General features: G+C 39.9%; 1 protein-coding gene across 2 annotated transcripts in view; it reads right to left on the bottom strand.

Moving 5' to 3' along the window:
* Positions 1-3,169: 3,169 nt before the first annotated feature.
* The window catches only part of LOC113128511 (glycine receptor subunit beta-like), a 42,212-nt gene continuing 20,594 nt past the window's right edge, over positions 3,170-24,787 (bottom strand). For both annotated transcript variants that reach the window (XM_026303893.2, XM_026303894.2), the window contains 10 exons: positions 24,114-24,246; positions 20,736-20,842; positions 17,171-17,238; positions 16,705-16,931; positions 16,239-16,321; positions 14,349-14,486; positions 12,952-13,104; positions 11,295-11,443; positions 6,618-6,776; positions 3,170-6,216 (listed from right to left, as the gene is read on the bottom strand). In XM_026303893.2, coding sequence (XP_026159678.1) covers positions 5,923-6,216; positions 6,618-6,776; positions 11,295-11,443; positions 12,952-13,104; positions 14,349-14,486; positions 16,239-16,321; positions 16,705-16,931; positions 17,171-17,238; positions 20,736-20,842; positions 24,114-24,241 — 1,506 coding nt within the window. In that variant the 5' untranslated portion in view covers positions 24,242-24,246 and the 3' untranslated portion in view covers positions 3,170-5,922. The remainder of the gene's footprint in view (positions 6,217-6,617; positions 6,777-11,294; positions 11,444-12,951; positions 13,105-14,348; positions 14,487-16,238; positions 16,322-16,704; positions 16,932-17,170; positions 17,239-20,735; positions 20,843-24,113; positions 24,247-24,787) is intronic.

Here is a 24,787-nt window from a genome sequence, read left to right as displayed (position 1 = left end):
CAGTTCCTTCGACCTCATGATTCTCATTTGCTCTGACATGCACTGTGAGCTGTAAGGTCTTATATAGACAGGTGTGTGCCTTTCCTAATCAAGTCCAATCAGTTTAATTAAACACAGCTGGACTCCAATGAAGGAGCAGAACCATTTCAAGGAGGATCAGAAGACATGGACAGCATGTGAGTTAAATATGAGTGTCACTGCAAAGGGTCTGAATACTTATGACCATGTGATATTTCAGTTTTTCTTTTTTAATAAATTTGCAAAAATTTCTAAATTTCTGTTTTTTTCTGTCAAGATGGGGTGCTGAGTGTATATTAATGAGAAATAAAATGAACTTTTTTGATTTTGGCAAATGGCTGCAATGACACAAAGAGTGAAAATTTTAAAGGGGTCTGAATACTTTCCGTACCCACTGTAAATCCAGGATGAAACATTTAAGAGGCAGGATGGTATTTGTTTTGGTAACCATTATTCAGATCATTATCATATTCAGTCTTTCATTCACCCATTAGCTCTGCTTATTGTGTAATGCAGGAGTTGGAAATCCATGTTCCCTAACTGCCACTGTCCTACTTGTTTTCCAATCATGCATGCCCTGCCCACTTCTGATTACCTGGATCAGCTGTATTCAGTCAGGCAGGAATAGTTGGACACCACTGCTATAGGGGGTCGTGAGAAGGCTAAAGCTGAGAGGGTGAGAGGCAGGTTCCACACTATGCAGGTCAGCAGTCTAACACAGGGCTGGTACATTTGAGATATTTGTAATATGGGCTGTGCTGCATTCATCCCATGTCATAACATTTAAAGTTTGACATTCTAGTTTTTATAATATACTTTTATCAAGCCAAATAAGAGAGATAGAAGGAAAATAGGTTCATTATTTTGTATCTCATAGTTTCATCATGAGGTTTCACGTTAATATTTCTATTCAAATGCAGTACCAACAGTTGGGCAGCAGATGTCATTCTTCAATGGCTGAATCAAGCTACCAAGAATCCCACACTTGCAGACTTTGTAATTTAATGATAGTATAAGCTCAGTTTCACCATTAATTTCAATTCTGGAAAATAAGATAAGATTAACTTTATTCATCCCCAAAGGGAAAATTAGTTAGTGCTGTAGTTATTTTGTAAGTCAGTAGTGAGAGTAGTCAGTAGTCATCTGCCCTTGGCTCAGGTGTTGTAGAGCCTCCTGGCAGTGGGGATGAAGGATCTCCTGTATCATTCAGTCCTGCTGCACAGTGAGGTGAGTCGTCCACTGCAGCTTCTTCTCTGGTCCATCAGGATGTAGTGAAGGGGATGATCAGTATATTCCAGGATGGCCTCTACCAGTGTGATACTGAATCAGCTTTTTGCACCAGTTTGTCCAGTCGCCTTGCATCCTTCTGCTTTACGCTGCCTGAGACCTTCCCCAACTGTAGACTCAGGTTGAAGATCCCCTGTAGAGGCTCATACAGTTGGGCAGCACTGTCCTTTCGCAGCCTGGGACATACACCACCTGGGCCAGCTGCCTTCCCACAGCACAGATTTTTAGTTGCAGCCTCAGCCTTGTTACTGTGACAGACGGTGGAGCATGCCCAGGTGAGGAAGGGGATGTAGCAGCAGCATCCTCTGCTGATTCACACAGGTGGTGGACGAGGAGGAGGAGGAGATGAAGGAAAAGACATTGAGGAAGAATGAGGGGGTATGGATGGACAGGCTGGGGAATTTGCAGCAGTGTCAAACATGTTGAAGAAATTGTTGAGTTCATTGGCTCTGTCCACATCACCCATTGGTGCCTGGTTGTTTTTTGTTTTGTAGCCAGTGAAGTTGTTAATTCCCCTCCACACCTCCCTTATGTTGTGTTGTAGATTTTTCTCCATTTTGTTTTTGTAGTCTTCCTTAGCTTGCTTTAATCTCCTCTTCAGCTCATGTTGGAGATGTTTGAGACTTTCTTTGTCTACATCTTTAAATGCCTCCTTTTTCTGGTTAAGGATTGCCTTGATGTCACTAGTGATCCAGGATTTGTTATTAGGGAAACGCACAGACTTCGCAGGTATAACAGTGTCTCTACAGAAGTTAATGTAATCTCTGAAACAGTCGACCTGTCAGTGTCCATATTGTTCCCCTCTGCTCCCAGCAATGCGTTCCAGTCTGTCCATTCAAAGCAGTCCCCTTAGAGACCCAACAGCCTCAGGGGTCCATTTCCTGACTGACGGTGGATGCAGGTTGCTTCAGTACACAGTGTTTATAACAGAACTGCAGTAAGACCAGGTTGAGATCTCACCTGCTGAGTGGTGGTAAGGCAGAAGATGTATAGGCCTCTTTGACATTTGCATACAGCAGATCAGGTGTTTTTAACCTTCTCTGGTAGGACATTTGACAAACTGGGAATATCCAGTCTGGTGTGAGGTGAGAGTCACATGGTTAAAGCCTCCTGATGTTATAATCAGGCCTCAGAATGTTGAGTATCCTGTATCCTGGCAACAATCTCAGCACCCTACACACACCCACGCCTGTCCAAATCAGCAGTTTACCTAGTTAGGTTAATGATTAATCTGTGATTATTTGTGCATACTGATGTGAGTAGCTGGCTTTTGTTGGTTAGTGCTCAGATTCAAGTGTTCACCAGTGTTTGTGTTTTACTAACATTAACACTCCTGAGTGAGCAACGTATTGCAACTGCACTCTTATATCATTATTAATAATTATCTTTAATTATTGATGATCTGAAATGACCAACCTTGCCCCTACCTGTGCACATTATCTACCAGAATTAATATCCAAAATCTTTTGACAAATGTGATCACATAGAAATTTGACATGCATGGGCTCTAAATATATCGGTGCCACTAAACATCTTCATTTCAGTGTTGTGGAAAATACATATAATGTGCTTGTTATTTTTTTTATTATCATTTCAAAAGCTGTGCAGAGATGACAGTGTAAACGTAAATGCATTTACAAATAATGAGATTTCACATAGCTTTAATAATCATAAAGATATAAGAACTAATAAGATAATAATGGGACCAAATTGGGAGAGATAGTTCTTTTTTTTTTAATTCATTGGGTTTATCAGCAATAACGAAATACTCAAAGTAAATGAAGCGATGAGGTTCAGTTCTCTTCAGTTTTTTGTTGTTCTCTTTGTTGTTTGAACATTTGGTCAAAAAGTAAAATATCACATGTTCCAGATGTAAAAACTTTTATTGAACTTTACTAAAAATAAAATTTTAAGTTCATAGCTGTGCTGGGTAACAAAGTTTTCAGTCTGTCTTTTTATAACATAGCAATTTATTTCAAGAAAGTGCATAGCATACAGCCACCAAGCGCCAAGCTTAAATGATGTTTTAAACACTTTAATGTAAGACCAGTGCTCTAGCAGTTAGCTTCAACTGCGACATGGAGATCTATATCCTGGCATGTTCTAATGAAGCCGTAGTAGTTAGTGGGTATTGCCTGTAACACTTGATGGTAAGAGATATGGATTGGTATAGATCTGTGCAGAAAAAAATATTAACTTATGTAGGTCAAACCTGAATTATTATTATAGAAGGGCATATCATGCATGTGTTAATCCAAGAACATAGATTATAGAGAAATCCCATCATATCAGTTTCTAAGATGTAAGTATATTTTCATCTTTTGTAAAGAAAAAGCAGACAAAGACAGACAAAAAAACTACTTCAAAATCTAAAACATGCTAAAAACAGTCCCATCTCACAGGTAACAGGTTGATATTATTATTGCTATTAATAGATAGCCCTGGGTTGCTTTCACACCTAACCTATTGCTTTGTTACTCTGGTGTAAAAGCTGCCAATGAAACTCTTGTGTAGCTCAAACAACTGGAAAGAGACCACTTGAAGCACAAAATCCTTGTCCACTTTGAAGCAGAGACTGGTGTGGTTCATTTATGGTATAAAAGCTACCAGCACTAGTACCTCTAAAGCTAGTGGTGAGCATGAATTGTTGAGAAAGCAATGTCCTAAGCAAAGTGAAATATATATATATGCACCTGAGTATGGGGGTAGTTAAAACAGTTAGCACTGAGCTTCTGTTTTTGCTTCTTGCTTGTGTCCTGTTTTGTGCATTACAGCTGTAAAAATAAGTGACCACTACAGTAATAACTTTCACTGAGAGTATGGCAGTACAAGATGCCCATTAATCCAGTTTCAACCCATCTGTTAATTGACATATACTGTAGTGATAAGTGAAGAGCAATAAGAGCAATAAACACATCAGGTAAAGTGCAGAATGACTGGCTGTCAGTTACAAGAACTGGATATCCTTTTGGGGTCCTGCCACTTAGCCTGTAAAGAATGACAGTGAGAAACTAAAGCTAAAGCTGCACATTTGTGTTACCATGGATATTATCTTGCAAATCTATCAAGGATATGTTTTAATTGACAGTTCCCATGATCAGTGGGGCTGTCTATTCTACTAGTCCTCTTGCATCACAAAAATAGTATTTGTAACAATTCACTAGAAAGGGGGCTGAGACCATTTCTTAATGTAGGTCTCTATCCACTTTTGGTTGTTGTCATACCACAGATCTGACAGCTTTCACATTAGTTTAAAAGTACAAAACATAGTGTAGGTGTGAAACCACCTTTGTGCAGACCATCTCTCAAATGTTGAATTTCAAGCTGCTCTTCTAAAGTCTATAGAGAGCACTTTGTCTGCAATGGAAAAATAAATGCAGCCCACACAACAGCATGATTTCCATTCTTCTAGGACACAGCATTTTTGCAGACACATCCACCAGCACTGTTTACCTAACATCTTAGTCAGTAACAAAGTAAGATTCCTCATTTGTAAATGGGAGCAAATGTCTAGGCTGATTGAATTAGGATCACATGCTGAAGCAGCAAAGAGAGGACCTGAAACTAGCATTTACATCAGCTACTTGACTAAGTCAGTGTTGTGGAATTGTTATTTAACTAGCAAGCCGTAATTCAGTAGCAGTTCCAATTCTTGATTCTGGGGACATGATTACTTAAAGAGCAAGGGCTAAAAAAATAACTACTTTGACCACATTTTCATTATATTATATTATATAATTTCATTATGTCATAAAATAAAATGATTCCTGAGAAAATGTCACTATGAATTAAACAAAATAAAACATTGATATGTGGTGTTTCAGCAGTATATTGCTGCCCCCATTGTCAAAATCTTTGCTCAGTTTCTGATTTTCTGATACTTTTATATTTTACAGAGGATCCTTTCTGCTATTTTTCGTATTCATTAATTATGTATACCAGTTTATTCCTATTCAGGATAAAGGGGATCAGCTGGAGCCTATCCCAGCTCTCTTTGGGTGAAAGGCAGGGCTACACCCTGGACAGGTCACCAGTCTATCACAGGGCTATTTTTCTCATTATTATAAATGTTTATACATGATTTACTTAATCACAGTAAATGCTTACAATCTAAATTTCTTATTATACATCATATGTTTTCAAATTGTAGTAACATTTCCTTTTATCTTGTTATATCATGACCATGATATTATTAGTCACATTAATGACAATAACTCATTCTTACATGGAAATTATTGTGTTTTGTTATGTTTTATTATGTCATTCACATTCATCTTATAGAAACTGAGAAAATCTTCATTTTGTCATGGTGGCATTAATTTTTTTTAAATAAAATTATATTTCTAATTATGTCACTATTTATTTTTAATTCATTTGTATATTTTTTGTATATTCTAATTCACATTGTAACTGTTTTCCAATATATTGTCCATTTGGGAATTTCTAAGTCTTTTATGAAGTGTTAGCAGACATTTTACCTTTAGGAAATAGCATTTACGTATTTCTAGTGCACAGCGTATGGATATAGTTGTAATCACATCAAGATTTAGTTTACATAAAGCAAATGTCCTGTATCAGACATACAGACACATGCAGTGCCTAAATGTCCTTCCAGTCTCACAGGTAAACCGACCAATAGACAACATTAAAGAAGAGGAAAGAGAAGGGGAAGAGGGCTCTTGCATAGAGGTCAACGCGTTTGGCAGCAGCCGGTATGACCGGTTTGGGTGGTGGGGGTTTCTTGCTGGCTTTGTTTTGGGACTTGAGGGCTCCTGTCACTTCAACTGGTTTACCATAACAGTCAAAGTTAGAAAGTTCAAAGTCACGAGGTAAAGATCCCACAATGCTGAAGTCATTGGATCGAAGGTCCGACTTGGAGGTGCAAACTTTCTTACAGCGTGTTTCAACCACCTGTTAAGAAAGATTGAGATCTGACAACTGATATCCTCACTTATGGGATTTTTCTGCCTGAAGAAAGAGTTGTCTTCCTTTTTTAGTTCTAAGAGCAGCATGCTGGGGTCATTATTATCGTCTCATGTATTTCACATCAATAATTGAAAAGGATTCTGAGGACCATGCTGTATTCTTAATAATTCACTAAGATAAAGCAATAGACAATTTTTTTTAGTAGTGAGCAGAACATTATTATAATTGCCCTGCATTGCACAGTTCTCTGTTAATCAATTTTCCCTTTGTTAAGATCTCAAAACTAAGGGGACTATGATCCTAAATTAATGATACAACATATACAGGCCTAATATAAGTTACAGCACTATGTTAAGCATGCTGCTGGTCAATTAGGCTGGGTTTACCTGTAGAGTGTTGACATGTATGGGTGTGCCACCAGTCCCATTCACTGTGTTGTTAGTTTTATTTGAAGGCTTCTTTCCCTCTTTCTCTTTCATAGCTTTTTCCTTAGTGGCCATTTTGGCTTTCTCCTCCTCAATCAGTTTGGGACTGTTAAGCATCACCTACAGAGAAAGAGACATGGAAACGAACACCAAATGTGGGAAACAAAGATGAGGAAGGATTGGCTTTGTAGTTTTCATGTATATAATGGTTAACAACAGTATGCTGAGACTAAGTATGTTTGTTGTTGACTCCATGCCTGAGAAAATTGTATAAATTGGGTAGATTTCTACAATTCCGCTGAATTAAAACACATTGAAGCTGACCACAAAATTGGGCAGATTGAAAGTTAAATAACACTGTAGCAAAACTGATATATGAATGACAGTATTGCATAAAAATGTAATCTCTAGGCTGTTTATTCCTTATTCGGCTGACAAGAGAAATAAAAAATGTGTAAATAAGAACAAATAAATTGTGAATTTGGCTGTAAGAAAACAGTCCAGTGAGCAAACCTTTGTGGCAAAACAAAGAGATGGAGAACAATAAAATAAGTAAATTACACATACTTACGACTCCAATCATAAGCTAACCAAGCCATGGTCACCTGTGATCAGCCGTTTTGAAAGGTTACATTTTTTTTCTATGCTTTCCCCTTTTTTCCCCACAAAATGTTGACAAAAACTCTGCCTACCTCTGCTTCAAACATGTTGGACTAATCAAAGAAGCATTGGTTACATATTTTAACCCAAGATTCTGTGAATTGGGCGTATCCCTCTGTGGTATCACTATGGATCCTATCCAGAGGGCTGTGGCCCGATTCACAGAATCTTGGGTTACAATATGTAACCAACATTGTCTTATTGGGGCACGTAGATGGATAATGCTCCATGCCACATTGGGCCCAGAAACCCAGAAGAAGAAGAATTGAATTTAACGATCTGACCTGAAACGAAGCAAGCTGCAGGTGGGATGCATAAGCACCTGCACACATGGGCGTAAATCCCGGGGGGGACGGAGGGGACATGTCCCCCCCCCATCCGAGGGTTGTCCCCCCCAAAAAAAAATTATTAAAAAAAAAAATCGCACTCTCTATTGTGAAAAATATATGTATGTATACCTAAAATAATTGTGTAAGTAGAAAAAAACCCCCGCAAAAAATGCATATAGAAACAGTTGAGTTCCCCCTCCCTTCCTCACAGTGATTTGGCCCACTGCCTGCTTTCCCAGTTCAAGTCAGGTGTGTGGCAGCGGCTCAATTAATGTTGAACTCCAGTAAGTAGGGTATTTTATTCACTTTAAAGAAAGCGATTCTCTTTAATGTAGTTGATGCAGACTCATTCATAAATTAGTTGCGGCAAAAATGCTGATTACCGATGTAATTTTCCATGAATCTACTATATTAGCGATTAAATTATCTAGTTAACGTTAGCTTGTTTACAATAGCTTGTTGCATAGTGCACTGCAACTAACACGACAAAGCCGTTTCCCATGCATTGTTTTATTTGTGACGACTTGGCATAATGTTAACATTAACGGCCACAATTAGCATATTGTTTAGCTGTGCATTTACTAAATGAGCACTGTGCTACGTCCGAACTGACCCCACTGTATTTTTTTGTATAATCAATATCTATTCTGTTCTAAGTGTCTTAATTAATTTTAAATACAATTTTAAACCTTTTTTAATTCCTTGTTTTTATTGTTGTGACTTTGAAACTTTGAAAATAACCATAATGGCGCAGTCTCCATGATAAAATAATGATAGAAGCAAAGTTTTTCACTGTGGGGACATATCTTTATAAGTACAATTTGACTGTATTTTTTGTGTCCCCTTCAAAAAGTGCTCATGAGAAATTTTATATTTATTGTCCCCCCCCTACTGTTAAATGAAATTTACGCCCATGCCTGCACAACAAGAATTGAGTCCTTAATGAAATTAATGCACATGTATACCGGCCAGTGGCTCCCTGCCCAATGTGGTGTAAGCCTGCATGATAATATCACACAGCTAGTGAGACAGATGATCCACGGAGACAGAGGAACCCAGCGAAAATTCATTTTTTCAAAGCGTGCTAAGTGTAGTAAATGAGACGCATCCTCCTCCACAGATGCACGAAGAGAAGGAAAAAAATCATTTTGGCATGTACGCGGTATTAGGGCGTAGAGTAGCTGCAGTGCAATCGTCCCTAATTTGAAGGCAAGCCGGGGCAACTAAGAGAGCTGAAAGATTGCTCACCCTCTCTGCAGACGCCAAAGACAGTAGATCAGAGCATTTTTTTCTGACAGAAAACAGAGAGGGACCTGCTGCAGGGGCTCAAACAAGGCGGCCATGAGCTTGCACAAAACCAAAGCGAGGTGCCATTGCAAAGACAGGGGAAGCACGACTGAGTGCTGCCTGTGCACTCACCTCAAAACTGCTTATTAAGAGGGTGGTTGAACACCAATATGTCACCAAAGCCCTTGTGGCTGGAGGAAATGGCCGTGGTAGAGGTCTTGATGTAGCTAAACACCAAATTCCTCTCCAGGAGTGGCTGAAGAAAAGACAAAACCATGGGGAGGAGGCGCACAACGGAGGAGATGCCCTTCCCCATGCACCAACTCTGAAATGCAGCTTGCTTAAGGCCTATACATACTCCGCGAGAAGCGGGAAATTTGTTCTCTCTCCCAGAGTCCTCGCACCTTGTTTTCAACACATCATCTAGGCAGAACTTTTTCTTGGGTGGTGTCCAGGAACTATTGTGTGATTGGTCAGAAATTTGAAGTGGGCATGGTTAATGCGGAAAGCGGAAATGTTGTCTTCCCGCTTTTCCAGCTAGCAGTTGTCATAGCAATGGATAGTTTTGACAGCTTGAAGGCATATGAAGACAAAAATGGCAAATAATTTGTGGATAGAGGATATGTTGTGTACAGAGGAGCACGTCTGTCGTAAAACATGGTGATATCCAATATCTTATCCACTGTATTGTAGTTTCTGTCAGATTCTCACAATGCTTAGCATGCATGACGTAAGCTGCAGTGGGAGGGACCTACCAGGAGTTCGGCAGTTGAGTTTCTTTTAGAGTATGAAATGTCCTGGCTGTATTGTAGAACAAGAACAAAGTTCGTTCTTGGCACCTTGAGAAAATGAACAAATTTCTTGCTTCTCTTGGAGTATGTATCAGGTTTTAGACTTATAAAATGCCATAGTAGAAAGAGCATGCACACCCTGAATGGTAGCACTGACACCATGGAAAAATCCCAAGCTCTCTAACCATTCCTTCCTAGCTGCCCTGTCACATGGGCACTGAAGATCTCCCCCTTCACCTACAAGAGAACATTCTCTGTCCATGGGAGTTTCCACAGGGAGATGACAGCAGGTGCTGCAGCAGCGGAAACCGCAATACTCCGGAACAAAGCTATCAGAATCATTTCCAGAGCATCCACCTGAACTCAGGCAGGTAGGGGAGGGACCAGGGAGACCAGAGGGTACACACAGGGAAGGCATAGTGGTTAACCATGTATCCACTTCACCAGCAAAGAAATCCAGCTGCAAAAATACGCCACCACTGTCATGCTGTCCGTCTGTAGTAGAATTTGGCAGCGCCTCAACAATAGGATATAGTGCTGGAGAACCTTCCACACTGTGAGCAGCTTCAGCTCATTTATGTGCACTGTCTCCCCAGGTGGCCACACTCTCCTCACCACCCCAGAGAGGTAAGCTTGTCCATCTAGTGGGCCATCTCACAACACCTGCGCCACTCTGGATGTGCATGTGTGTCCCACTAATGTCTTCGCTGACAGCCATAGTCTGGGTCTTTCCGACATTGTCAAAACCTGGAAATGAGCCTGGGCAACCCATAGGACGCCCTGCTCAAAAGGGCCAGGTGGAAATAGATTCAGAGTGGGACGGCGGCAAGAGGGCCCAGCTGAAGCAGTGGTGAGAGGGCTGCACTGTGTGGGGTAGGTAAAGCCACAACTGCTTTATGAGAAGCAAGAGTTGACTGACTTGCAGAGAAATGCTTGCCCTTTAGGGGGATGTAACCATGTTTATTCAACACAACGGAATGAACAATATTCAGACATTCCTCAGAACACACAACACATATGCCCCTTTTGCATTACACAGTTTTAGCGCTACTCGGCTCTACTCTATTCGGCTCGACTCAGTTTAGGTCGTTTTCCATTACAATTGAGTACCACCTCAATGTTGGCAGGGCCGTTATAGCAGGCCGGGGCAAAACATCCGCACTTCCTCACAGCACCACAGTGTTGTTCTGCAAGTAGCGTTAGCCATTTCCCTTGTTGAAGACAATAAAAATGAAAAAACAAACAGTCAGTGTTACCATTTTTTAAAAAACATTGGGTTTTTGATTCTCATGACAGATGCGGTCGGATGTATCGCTCATGACTCTTCCAGTGATGTCATTCCATGTCCGATCGGTGAACATCACATTTTAGTATGGGCTCAGCTCACTTGGAACTTCAGACTGATTTAATGGGACTGTTCTGAACAATATTTGCATGCTCTAATTGACACTTAATACTGCACCTTACCTTTTATTAGTAAGCCATGTAAGGATGCCCTGGTATGATGTATGGTACCTACATCTGTGTATGTACAGTTGTACGTATGTGTGTGCTTGAGTATAAGAACTAACCTGCACCACAGCATATTCCACCAGGGATAGAAACCCAAAAAGTAGACAGGCAATGAGCCAGATATCAATTGCCTTTACATAGGAAACCTTTGGTAGCTCTGAAGCCAGGGACATACTCTCACTGGACAGAGAGAGCACCGATAAAATACCTACAAACACACAGATGTTAACAAAATAATGTTACCAGATGTGAATCAGTTTAAACCGAATTAGAGAGAAATAAAAAGGGTGAAAGAAGTCTTTGGTTAATCACAGAGATGTGTTACATGTGATGAGGTCACCATGCAATTTACCATCAACAAGACTTTGGAATAACATGATAAAGGAAGGGTGGATTTAATAGTTGATAAATGAATGTACTAGTGACCTAAAGGCATAATAAAACAGATGCAGAATTGAATAAAGAAGTGTTAACATCTTGACTGTAATCTTTTAGTCTTAACCCTTGTGTACTGTTCGAAAATACTACCCTTTCGTTTAGTTCAGGATGAAAACATCCACTAAAATAAACTGCTGTAAAAATATATCAGATAGTGGTTAAGGCTGGTGAACAAATGTGTCCACTCCCAGCAGGGGATTGTCCCTCAATTGGCCTGACTGAATCTTCTCCATACCTCAGCAACCAGACTCGGATGGAGATGCCAGTCCTCCAGACAAGAGCTCCCATGATACCTAATCTCTGCATGTGGGCCCACACCAACAGGCAACAAGCAACATGGAGTAGACACACTAAGCGCCCGCCCCCCTGCTTGTTGATATTCAATCAACTTCAGTTCTGATCCATGATTTTAACTCTTTAAATGCCAATTTTGTAAGTGATGTCACAGATTTGAGCGAAAAAACAAACAAAATGACTGAAGTTGATTAACAGATTTAAGCAAAAAAAGTTGAAAAAAATCTTAATCTGATATATTTTACAGCAGTTTATTTTAGTGGACATTTTCATCCTGAACATAACAAAAGGGTAGTGAATTTGCCCACAGTGTATTATTGACCTATGGAAAATTTCTAAATCATTTTTTCAAAATTTATGTCAAATCAAGGATTGTCGCAACTGATTATTTGTCTAAACAATCCTCAAGTGTGTAGTGTCAACATGATTATTTTACTGCTCCTAATCAGGTTGGAGCCTCAATTCCTGGTCGGGGAGGTTCCAACAGAATAGCCACAACAGTAAATGAAAGCAAGCAGCCTAGGAAACATCACCAACAAGATGTTGCATACTTTTATGCCTCACAACATGGTAGCAAATCAAAACAAAACCATCTCCAAAAGGAGCACTGATAAAGAAGACACGCTTGTTAAATTATGCCAACAACACAAGTGTCTTTTAACATATTGTGCAAGACATAACGTTACCACAACTAAAGTTACTAGATCCCTCAATTCTTGAATTAGGAAGCAGCTATGTTTCATGACAAACATCAAGTGACCAATCTCAGGATAAACATATCGATGATAAACAGTGATGATACAGATATAAGGTAAACTTAGATAAAACAAATAAACATACACGCAATTCTGCTCTGTGTGGCGTACTCTATATTTTAAAGGATGGACATAATTTCTTTAACTATGCACATCAAAAAAACTAACTGAATAGCTTGTACTTGAATGTGAGCTGATTCAAATACTTCATGTACAGTGTGTATCTCACCCAGTGGCACCCTTGCAGCAGAGGCATCAGGGTTGATCCAGAATGATAACCAGGACAAAACAACAATCAACAGAGTTGGAGCATAAACTCCCATCATATAGAAGCCAACCTGCCGACGTAATGTAAAAATCACTTCAACGCAGGTGTAGTATCCTAGAAACAGGCAGAGAAGGAATAATTATAACTACTGAAAAATATTGTGGCAACATTTACATAAAGTAACTGAAAAGTAACATCATCTCAAATCTTCAAGTAAATAAGCAGACACCAGATGAGCATATTCAGTGTCTAGTTTTTTGATGGGTAGCTTGTAAATGCAATGTGAGATATTTCCTAAAGGTTATTTTATGACAGACATTGAGTCAATATGCCGTTTTGCTGTGGCTGAGTTTTGCATATTCGTTCTGGGTATTAGGCTAATGGGAATCCTACAATGGTAGGAGTGCTTAATAATTTAACATAGTGGCCACAGTGAAGAATTGTCAACATATACTGTATCACAGACCCTTTAAACAGAGGTGTTATTTCACATTGTGCTCTATTGCTTCTCTTTAACATCCTGAATGTTCAAGTTTGAATTTTATATTTTACTTGTTATTAAATTTCAAAAATAGGTGTAGGTGGTACAAAAATGTTAGTTTCTTACATAGCTTTGAATGAAATTCAATTAAATTAATGTACTAAAGAAAAAAAAAAAACAGACAGTATTCACACTACAATCATGAAATCTCCCTAAACTCAAGTACAAGAGCGGCCTCCATAAACGTCTCATCAATGCCTAGTTATTTACTACTATGTATAAACATGATTCTACACCAAATAAATTGAACATTACTGAACTTATCCTTAAACCCAGGTTTAGAAGACACAAAAACTCAGTCTAATCAGTAGCAGTCAATACAACTTAGTCATCAATCTACAAAGAAAGTTTTACTTCTGCTGTGACTGTGCCACATTCATACAATGCAGTAGGCACAGCACAGAGGTATAGCCTTACACAGATTAGGCAAATGGTAAATTATTAGAGGATGGAACTTGAAAAAGCTTCACATCTCGTCTCTGCTACCAACTGAACCAGAGATAAAAAGATTTAACAATTTTGCATTCAACTTTAATAATGCATTTATAGTTCACTTAGAATGAAAAATCTAATGTTACCTCCCATTAATGTGATACAGTTCATCTAACAGAACAAAATAAATGTTACAATAAATACAATACTATTGATAGCATATTGGTTGCTTACGTTAATGGGAAGTTGTTATAAGTTATATAAGTCAAGTATACAACTAAGTGTTTTTTTCTTTAGTTGTAGTTGGTACTGGGTTATTTGCTACATCCATATTTAAGTTAGTAGCAGTGTTAATGCTCTAGTTATATAATTAATGATTACTAACCTGTTCCTTGGTAGTACTTTGTGCAGTTACCATATTTTATGTCCTCTTGTTTGATGTCAAACTGAGGAAGAGCAATCTCGTCCATCTGAACTGGGTCAGACTGCCACATGAACACGAGATCACTGGTTGTATAGCCAACTGAAACATAAAGATGAAAATTATAAATGAAAAACTATATTTTCAGCCTCAGTTTTTCTCCTCATTAATAAACACAGCTTGATTGGAGTCAAAATCAACTGGCTAAAGCTACTCACAAAACAACACCATGAGGAGGTGCGTATTTGTGTGTTTGTGTCACATATAAAAGATGTCACAGCATTTTGGTGTTGAGGTGGTACTCAGTTGTAATGGAGAATGACCAAAACCAAGTCGAGTCGGGTGGAGTCGAGCCGAGTAGTGCTAAAACTGTATAATGGCCAAGTGGCATTAATGCAAGGCATAAAGTGATCTGTGGCAGTAAAGTGACAGATTACTCCTGGAAACATGATAATGTAACAACGAGCTGTTGTTCTATAAGCGTGGGGCAGGAACTAATCTAGGCTACTAAACTGTTGCTAAGCTAACGGCTAGAGGTGTGGCAGCATTGTCTTCCTTCTCCTTCCTATTTATTCTGAACACAGAATAAGAACTTACACAGGCAAGGCCATGTCGCCAAGTCCTTCCCCTATACATAAACACATATAACATTGCTAATGCAAATACCAACCATCTGGCTTAAATAACACATAAATCAACAAACAAATACCCATAATGCACGAGGCTGCTATGGCTGACTGCCGGGTCATTACAATATGAGGTTTTTCAGCTGAGTGTACCCTTCTTATATAAAGTCCCATTAACAGAGACACACTGACTTTTTTATGATCTTAATCAGGTTAAGGTCATAGTTGAAGTAAGCAATAATGGAATTAAGACATGGAACTTGAAAGGAAAGGTGGACAAGACAGTGGTGAGACCAGCAATGTTGTCTGGTTTAGAGACAGTGGCACTGAGAAAAAGACAGGAGGCAGAGCTGGAGGTAGCAGAGCTGAAGATGTTGAGGTTCTCTCTGGGAGTGACGAGGATGGATAGGATCAGGAATGAGGACATCAGAGGGACAGTGAATACATTGGTAAAAGGATGCTGAGGTTAAAGCTGCCAGGAAGGAGGCCTAGAGGAAGACCAAAGAGGAGGTTCTTGGATGTAGTGAAGGAGGACATGAGGATAGTTGGTGTGGGTGAGGAGGATACAGAGGATAGGGTTAAATGGAGGCAGATGATTCGCTGTGGCGACCCCTGAAGGGAGCAGCTGAAAGGAAAAGAAGAATATTTCTATTTTAGTCTCATTATGAAACTCATGTAAACACCTTAATCACAATATGAACTTTCTGTGAGAGATTTCGCTGCATTTTGCGACAGGATACCTACACACACGGCACATGCGAAAATTTTCCTTCCATTTGTTGTCATCAAATTCCATGTAAACGACTAGCAGTGGATAGGCTGGAAGATGACTGAGAAAGGTTACTACATTTTCTGTCTGACAGGAAAGTTAGCTTCCCTCTTCCCATCAAGCAGGTACTGTTTTTGTTCCGCTCTATAATAATCAAATGTACCTAGCCTGGAGTGAATGCTTGTATGTGTGTGAAGATTAATAGTGTTGTAGGGACAGAAATCTGTTTACACACAATTTAACTGTCATATTTTGGCTCAACATCTCAGCATTGTTACAGGGGACAAAAATCAAGTCCCTAACATTAAATGTTAGAAGAATACTTGGTTTAAGGATAGCGTGAGGTTATGGTAGGCAAGTAGAATATGGTTAAGTTTAGAGTAAGTCTCCATGAGCTGAATGTCAGTGTAATGTTCCCTGAAGTGATGGGAGCATGTGTGTGTTTGTGTGTTTACTCACAGCTCTCCAGCTGCATCTTACACAGCTGTGTATCCATCGGGAATAGCGTAAGATCCAAAGGACAAGACAGTGTCACTGATAGCCTAAAGACAGAGAGACAGAGAGAGAGAGAGAGAGAGAGAGAGGACACACACACACACACACACACACACACACACACACATAACAGGGTAATTAATAGATTTCACTTCATATCACTTATATCACTTATTTAATGTGAAAATAGCCTGTCTTAATACTGTCTGCCAGTGGGGATCAGCCAGGGCTGTTTAAGTCCTCTGATGCAAAGATGAATCAAAACCAAAATTTGTGAAAATATATCATTTTTTATATGCACATGTAAAAAGTAGTAAAAAACAATCATGGTAATTTATCCAATATTTATACGTATTGCAATTTAAAATGGAAAGGAGTAGACCATGAGATCGGGATACAGATAAAAATTATGAAAAATTGACCATGTTACCTCATGCTAATCAAGACATCTCCATTCCTAAAGATAAAGAGCAGAATGTTGTCCTGTGTCACATCATGGAAGTTTGCATTTTTCTCATTTGCAAAGAAAAGGTCTGGTTTCCACAAACACTGGAACATCTTGGGGTCAACAGTTAGTGCTTCACTCTTAAAGTCAGTAGGGAGTCGTAGGCGAGGGTCGTTCCATCTCTGACGTAGAAATATATTCACTCTGTAGTCCTATAGAGAGAGATGCATTCATAACAATTCGTAACACCATAATTCTTGCTACTTCCACAATCCAATACATCGTCTGTAATTTTCTATGCACTAGTGCTTTGCTAATATTATACTAATATTATTATAACAATATATTATATTTTAACTATCTTGGTATTTAGTAGATGCAAACAGAAACTGTGATTCTGAAACTAAAGAAAAGTAAAGCATTAAGTGTGTTTGTGGTGTGAATGTGTCACCATAGTGGTCTCCTGGATGGACCCAAAGCTGTTAATGAAGATGTTCACCTTGGACTCAACTGGAATACCTGAAATGCACATACATGCATATGACACAACAAGAGAATCAGTATTATCTGATCAGATTACTATATATTTGTAAGTAGTCTACATGTATTTCCAGTGGGGAATTTCATAATTTACATTTCCAGAGCAGGCTCTCCCTGCTGAGTAGACTAAAGGGGTTTTAACACCAGCACTACTTTGCTCTACTTGACTCGGGTTTTTGGGGTTTTTCCATTAGGGGATAGTACCTGGTAGAAGGTACTTTTTAGTACCTCCTCAACCAAGGTTCCAGGCAAGCTGAGCTGATACTAAAATGTGACGTCAACAGACTGTGGGCCACTGAATGGACAGGAAGTGACTGAAAGAGTAATGAGCACAATGCTCAACACGAGAATCAAACCTGCCATTTTTAAAAATCGGCAACAGTGACCATTTGTTTTTCCATTTTTATAGACTTTAGTGAGGCAAATGGCTAACGCTACCTGCTAAACAACACCATGATCCTATAAGGAGGTGCAGACATTTCAGTTCGGTACCCCTGTGCTATGATGACCCCACCCACGTCGAGGTGGTACTCAATTGTAATGGAAAATAACCAAAACCGAGTCGAGCCGAGTAGAGTAGAGCCGAATAGTGCTATATAATGGAAAAGTGGCATTAGGTTGTTAGGAAGACAGGGGACAGCTTCTTCGACGCAGTGGTGGCATCAACCATCTTTTATGTAGTGGTCTTTTGGTGCAGATGTATTTCAACTGTAGCCAGGAATAGATTGGATAAACTGAAGGCCACCTCTGTCCTGGGTCCAAGGTCTCCTTGACCTTCTTGACAGGAGGATGCCAAGTTAACATCTGTGCTGGAGAATGACTCTCACCCTGTTCATGAGACTCCAATTGATTCTCATGAACAGGTGGGAGTCATTCACAACAGGTGAAGTTATCTAGAGGTTGAGAAATGGCAATTGGACTTCTAGTTTTCTGCGATGGACTGGTGACCTGTCCAGGGTGTACCCCTGCCTTTCACCCAAAAAGGGAGCTGGGATAGGCTCCAGCAGATCCCCGTTACCCTGGTTAAGGAATAAGCAGGTATTGATATAGATGGATGAATGAATGGAACATCTAGAAACTAAATTTACTCAAGATAGTAGAAGTAAACCATCCATTCTTCAACTCTTCATCAACAGCACCACAGGCACATCAACAACGTTTACTGGGACATGGGACCTTAGGAAGATCCTCTGTTGGGCTGCCCTTCCTGAGGCAGCAGGAGACTCTCAACCTGCTGTAGAGGCATTGTTGATTTTGTTTAAAACTGCCAACGTCAAGTCCATCTTCTCAATTCTCCATGACTGTTAAACTGCAGTAGCCAATGAAGATGAGAGAGTGCAGTGCAATGTGCAGCGCAGCCAGGGCAGCCGAGAAGATTATCAACTATAAGCCACATCCCACAATCCCCTTAAACTGCAATATTTTTAACTAAATAACCAAATGTAATTAATTTAACACTATTAAAAACTTTCAAAAAACGTAATCAATTTTGAAATGGGCAAACAAAGTTTGGAGTAAAAGCAGAAAACACAAATACAAAGAATTATACCGCACTAATTCAGTAACAGGTGACATACATGTGTAGTATCAATGTCAATACATGTTTTGGTGACACTATGTAAAAAAAAAAAAAAACTGAGGTTCCAAATGAATTATGTACTGTGCAAATGCAGCTATGTTTTGGAGCAGCACTGGATCTAAAAAACTAATCAAGAAGTGAAGCAGTGAATGACACTGACACAGCAATAGAGGGCAGAGATTGCTACAGTGTCCTCATTCAGGGTCAGAATATTTATGGGTCACTAAAGTTATCTCCTGCACTCAGAGTGCAAAGCAAACGCATACAATCACAGAAACCTTGAATGATAGCCAGTGGCCATGAGGCGCTGCAGTGTAATTTCAGAATTTTTTCTTATTATATAGCCAGTATACACATTTATAGTTAGAACCAGGGTTTTGATTATATGTGCATTTGAGTGTTCACGAGATTCTGTGTATGTGAGTGTGAGTGTATGTGTGTGTGTGTGTGTGTGCGCGTGTGTGTGTGTGTGTGTGTGTGAGTGAGTGTGAGTGAGTGAGTGAGTGAGTGAGTGAGACTGAGAGAGAGAGAGAGAGAGAGAGAGAGAGAGAGAGAGGTGAAAGACATCTGGTTGTAGCTTGAAGCTTTACAGATCAAATCAACCACACACTCTCCTCATGTCCTTTCTGTTCTCACTCTTTTCTTTTCTTCCTTGTATCTTCTCTCCATCTTTCTCCCTTCATCCCATAATATTTTTATCCTTCCTACCAACAACAATGCTTACTCTTAAATATGCGACATATGTCAACAAACAGGAGCATTCACATGAGACATGATGGACTCCTCTATCAATTGAAAAATTATATTACCAAGTGTATCTTTAAATAGCAAATGCAGTGGATCGGTCACATTAATGTGTCACTGCCCCTCATAGGGACCAGAGGCTGGTCTTTTACCTTGAACTAACCTTAAACCAAGCAATCACTCTAAAAATCAATTATTTCTATAGTGAGAACTAGCATCTTATCGCAGTGAGGATAGTCCATCCATCCCCACAGCGTAACTGAAACCAAGCAGAAGAGAGCTAGGGAGAGACAGCTAAAGAGACAATATCATGGGCCTTCTTGTCTTCCACCAATTATTTTGGTTTAGGTTTGACTCCTATGCGCCTAAAATACTCTGCGTTCACACTGGCCTGAATGTCATTTTGTTTTCCAGCATGATTTATAAATGCTTCTACAGCATACTTCCAGTATACAAGTCAGCTGTAGTATTACAATCACTCATTGTGTTTTCGCATAGCATCAGCAGCAATGACCCTCTTTCTTCAATTGCAACACACCTGTGTTTGGCTGCTGTGTATGCTTCTCAGGTCAACGACTGTCAGCATTCAGACCTGAAAAACTGTGAACTCAGTCTTCATTGGAAAATATATTCTGATGCACATGTATAATTCATTCTGAGCACTTGAACGTTATAGTTCATCTTGTGTGCAGAGATGCACCGATTGACCAGCTAGTGATCAGAATTGGCCGATTTTTCACACAACCAGCCAGAATCGGTGATCTTACCGATTTCGAGCTGATAAATTACCTCAGTCCAAAATAAATTATACAGAGCCGGCGTATAAATCTACTATGTTAGTTGTATACAGGAACTCATTTTATACCTTTTTCAAGGCACAATGCACTCTATTTTGTTGTGAGAAGATCCTGTAATGTTTAATAATTTCTTTTATTATAAAATAAAACATTTCATTGAAGAAAATATTTCTGTATATACTTTTATTACAGTTCTTTAAAAAAATCGGAATTGGCAAAAATCGGAATCGGCAGGTCACACTGAAAAATCGGAAACCAGAATTGGCCAAGAAAATTGCAATCAGTGCATCTTGTGTGGCCTTTGTCTTTCTAAAAAGAAAATACTCATCATTTATCTGTCTAGTTTCTTTCATTACCTTGAAAGTTGGGTCTTATTCTTGGGTCATAACTGATCATCAGACGGTTCAAGATGTTGGAGGTGGAGTTAGCCGGAACTTGGGCCAGATCTTCTGGAGACAACTGGCTGAAAAATAAGATATTAACAGAAATGGATTCAAATAATTAGCACATTAGCAATTAGTTTCTATTTCTAAAAATGCTGGCAAATATAATATAAAAGGCTTTGCCTGAAATGTGAGCAGCAGAATAAGTAAGACAGGATGCATTTCTGCTTGTTTACATCAGCAGGTGCAAAGATTCTATGAGCAATGAAAATGTGTTTCTTTTAGGTCAGGTTTTGATGCTGAGATGCTGCTAAGGTGCTGAGAAAGGTTCCAAAAACAGGACACTGGCAAATGTGAGCAATATAACCCATTTTTGTGTGATCATAGCTGTGCTAACACGCTTACTAATGGAGGGAAACTGTTCACACCACCCAGCAGATCCGTTCAGCTCATGTCTTCCCGCACAATTCCTTTTGTTGATGCTGAAAGTCAAAGTTATGGCTGTGAGAGGAGCACAGGCACCTACATGCACCACTATCCAGCCACCTCTATGCCATTAAAAGTACACCAACCCTTTTTCCTCTGCTCACATGGGAAGTTTTGTACATAGCACACCAGCCTCCTCTAATTCTGCAGCATGCACACTCCAATCACAAAATACACCAGAAGACACCACAGACCCCAATGGGAACTGCTTGGGTGGAGGCTCCTATGGAGCGCATTGCACTGGACATTATGGGCCCCCTGAATGGGATAGAACGTAGAAACCGCTATGTGCTTGTAGTACAGCACTATTTCACGAAGTGGACAGAAGCATTTCCTATCCCAGATGAGAAAGCTTGAAGCCCCGAATTTCATGATGTTTGGACGTGAAGTAAGCGAGCCAGTGGACCTTGTTGCTGGTCTGCCTCCTGACCCTGACAAAGAACCTTCACCTCCAGAGTATGTGCAATGGATGCGTGAGCGGATGGAGCTCACTCACCTCATCACCAGAGATGCTCTGGGTGAGTCAGTGATACTGACACCCTAAATGAGCTACTGTATCATTCGGAGACATTGTTTCTTACTATACCTCACCTCATATACCTGTAGTAATCCGTGTGTGTGTGGCCGATGCGCGCTCCCAGTGAGTGAGAGACAGCAAGCAGATGAACGGCACAGTGGACTGAGGTGGTGACTGGGGCTAGTTTTAGTTTAGCTGCAGGCTCAAATGTATAGTGTTCTCACTAATGTACAGTACGGCAATAAAACCACAAAAACTCTTCAGTGAAAGTCATGGCCTCACTACTCCAACAAATAGGTGACGGGAGTTAACCCCGGAAGATGGAGCACCTTCGGTCCTGGAGAAGTCCCCCGGCCACGGTCAGGAGACTAAAGCAGGAAAGGTTAACAAAGATATGGTTATCTTACTCTTCCCTTCACCAAGTTGAAGGGAATCTTTACACTATGTTCAGAAGTATTAAATTAACGCTGGGCATGATGTCAACTGGTTTGGTGTACATTTTGGTTTGGGGAACATTTTGTCATACAGTTATATATGGATTTGGATGGATAATTGGATTTGGATCAATCTATCAAATTCTCCCTGAAAGGTTATGACTGAATACAGCTTGTTAAGAGAGAGTGAACAGATTCAGTGGGCCTGTTAGTCCAGGCAGTAGACTAATGTATAGCATTATGATGTCCCTTAAGGAATGTAGCAAAAGCAACACAGATGAACAGGACAGAATTATCCCCAACAAGTGCGTTTGAGTGCCGTATTTATTTATTTGTTTGGTGTAGTCATATTTTGAAGTGGCCAAACAAGCATATTAAAGTATACCTTACAATATTACAATCTAAACGGGGTTATGTAGTATGTGTTAGGGTAGTGCCATGTGCTGTCATTACTCTAGGTTGCTGTATCTCAGCTGTGATTGTCGTCAGTCATGACAGCTTTACTAAACTTGGCTCAGGTAGGAACCTTTCTGTAATGCTTTACAAAGTTAAATTTCTGAAAGAGTGTCTATATGATTCAGTTGACAGTACTGTATAAAAAAGGATTCAGAATTGACTTAAACTTAAAAATACTAGAGCAGGACGTAATCAGCAGTTCTGCACATAAGTGCATATGAAATACTTGCATATGCAAAATTGAAATGTATGCATCCATTTTTTTTGCAGGGCAAATGATCATTATCTGGATTTATCTCGATTCCAGCAAAGCACGCAGTTGTTTACTATGTAACCAGGTGAAGGAATTTTAAATAGTGCTGTCAATCCTATGGTCATGAGCTTTGGGTCATGACCAAAAGGACAAGGTCTCGGATACAAGCAGCTGAAATGAGCTTCCTCTGCAGGGTGGCCGGGCGCTCCCTTTGAGATAGGGTGAGGAGCTCAGTGTAGAGCCACTGCTCCTCCACATTGAGAGGAGCCAGCTGAGGTGTCTCTGGCATCTGTTCCGGATGTCTCCTGGGCGCCTCCCTGGAGAGGTGTTCCAGGCCCACCGGGAGGAGGCTCTGGGGATGACCCAGGACACGCTGGAGGGACTATGTCTCTCGGCTGGCCTGGGAACGCCTTGATATCCCCCCAGAAGAGGAAGTGTCCAGGGAAAAGGAAGTCTGGGTAACCCTGCTTAAGCTACTGCCCCCGCGACCTGGCCCCAGATAAGCGGAAGAAGATGGATGGATGGCTGACAATTGATTAAAAATTTTTATCGCGTTAATCACAGTCCATGATTAATTGCAAATTTAAAATACTAGGATTTACCTGTAAATGTGTTGAAATTAAGACTTGTTGACGCTGTCTCAGCACTGGCATCTTTGCAAAAATATGTTTGGCCCGAAGATGGTACTTCAAACTTGTCATGCTTCGGTGAAAGGACACTTCATCACTACAATAAGTGCACACAACTTTGGTTTTATCCAAACTTCCATCTAGAAACTATTTATAACGAAACTTGCTGTTGAGCAGACCAGGCGTCGTGTCTTCTGCCATCATATTAAGTAGCGTAGTATTCACTGTAACTTACCCTTATCACACAATGATAGATATCCATTCGTGCTGTGAGGACGGCAAGAAGTTGGGGTCAAACCTTATCAAACGATTAATTGGTGTTAAAAAAATATTAACGTGTTATAATTTTTAGATTACTCGCATGCATTAATGCATTAATGTTGACAGCCCTGATTTTCAACAACACTCCTTATTGGAAGTAAAGAACAAGGTACAATATATGTAGTCTACATGGTACATGTTGATAATGTGCATTGATGCTGTAACAGAACGATATGATGAAAACTAAAAGCAAGGTTGTAAACAATGGCACAATAATAACAAAGGATGTATTTGGACAGTGCAGTATTTACTTACGATGGACAGACAACTTGTTTGCCTTTCTTCCCCTTTTTTGTAGATTTCCCTTCCTTGGCTAAGGTCAGTTGCCAACAACACAGCAGCAGCACCAGCAGCAAGATTGCCAGCCTCAATCCAGCAGCCATGGTCCCTGAAAAGTGGTAAAAGTTGGTCTTTATACATGTTACAAATAGCATGTTACCCCATTAGTGGCTTTTTTCTCAAAAGAGCAACTAATCAGAAGCACACAAAAAACCTTAGACTAGGCCCATTGCAACTAGGAGCACTAGTCTACCTCTGAACAGCCACGATCAGCTTCTCTCAAGGACTTCTTCCTCTTCTCCAGGGTTTAAATGGCAATTAGCATAACTAGTGTTGCATTACCACCATCTTCTGTCTGTAGTCTACTTCAACCTCCATTACTTTATATTAGGTCAGTTAGTCCAGTTGCCCTCAAATACTCAAACAGAAACCTTCTCTCCTGTTCCCTATTTGCATATTCTAAAACACTTTCTAATCTACATTCTGACATTCCTGGTTTCTATAATTGTGTGATTAGCTCTAGTGTTTTTTCTGCATGTCTACTGCATTACATGATAATATGCTGTATCAATTTTGTCAAAGGCTTCTACTCCTTTCAGTGTGTCTACTTTTTCTACTTCTACTTTATATGAGATGCTCCTCTTACAAAG

This window comes from Mastacembelus armatus, chromosome 1 (genome assembly GCF_900324485.2).
Source record: "Mastacembelus armatus chromosome 1, fMasArm1.2, whole genome shotgun sequence".
Taxonomy (NCBI): Eukaryota; Metazoa; Chordata; class Actinopteri; order Synbranchiformes; family Mastacembelidae; genus Mastacembelus; species Mastacembelus armatus.
This window is presented reverse-complemented; position numbering and strand designations above follow the sequence as displayed.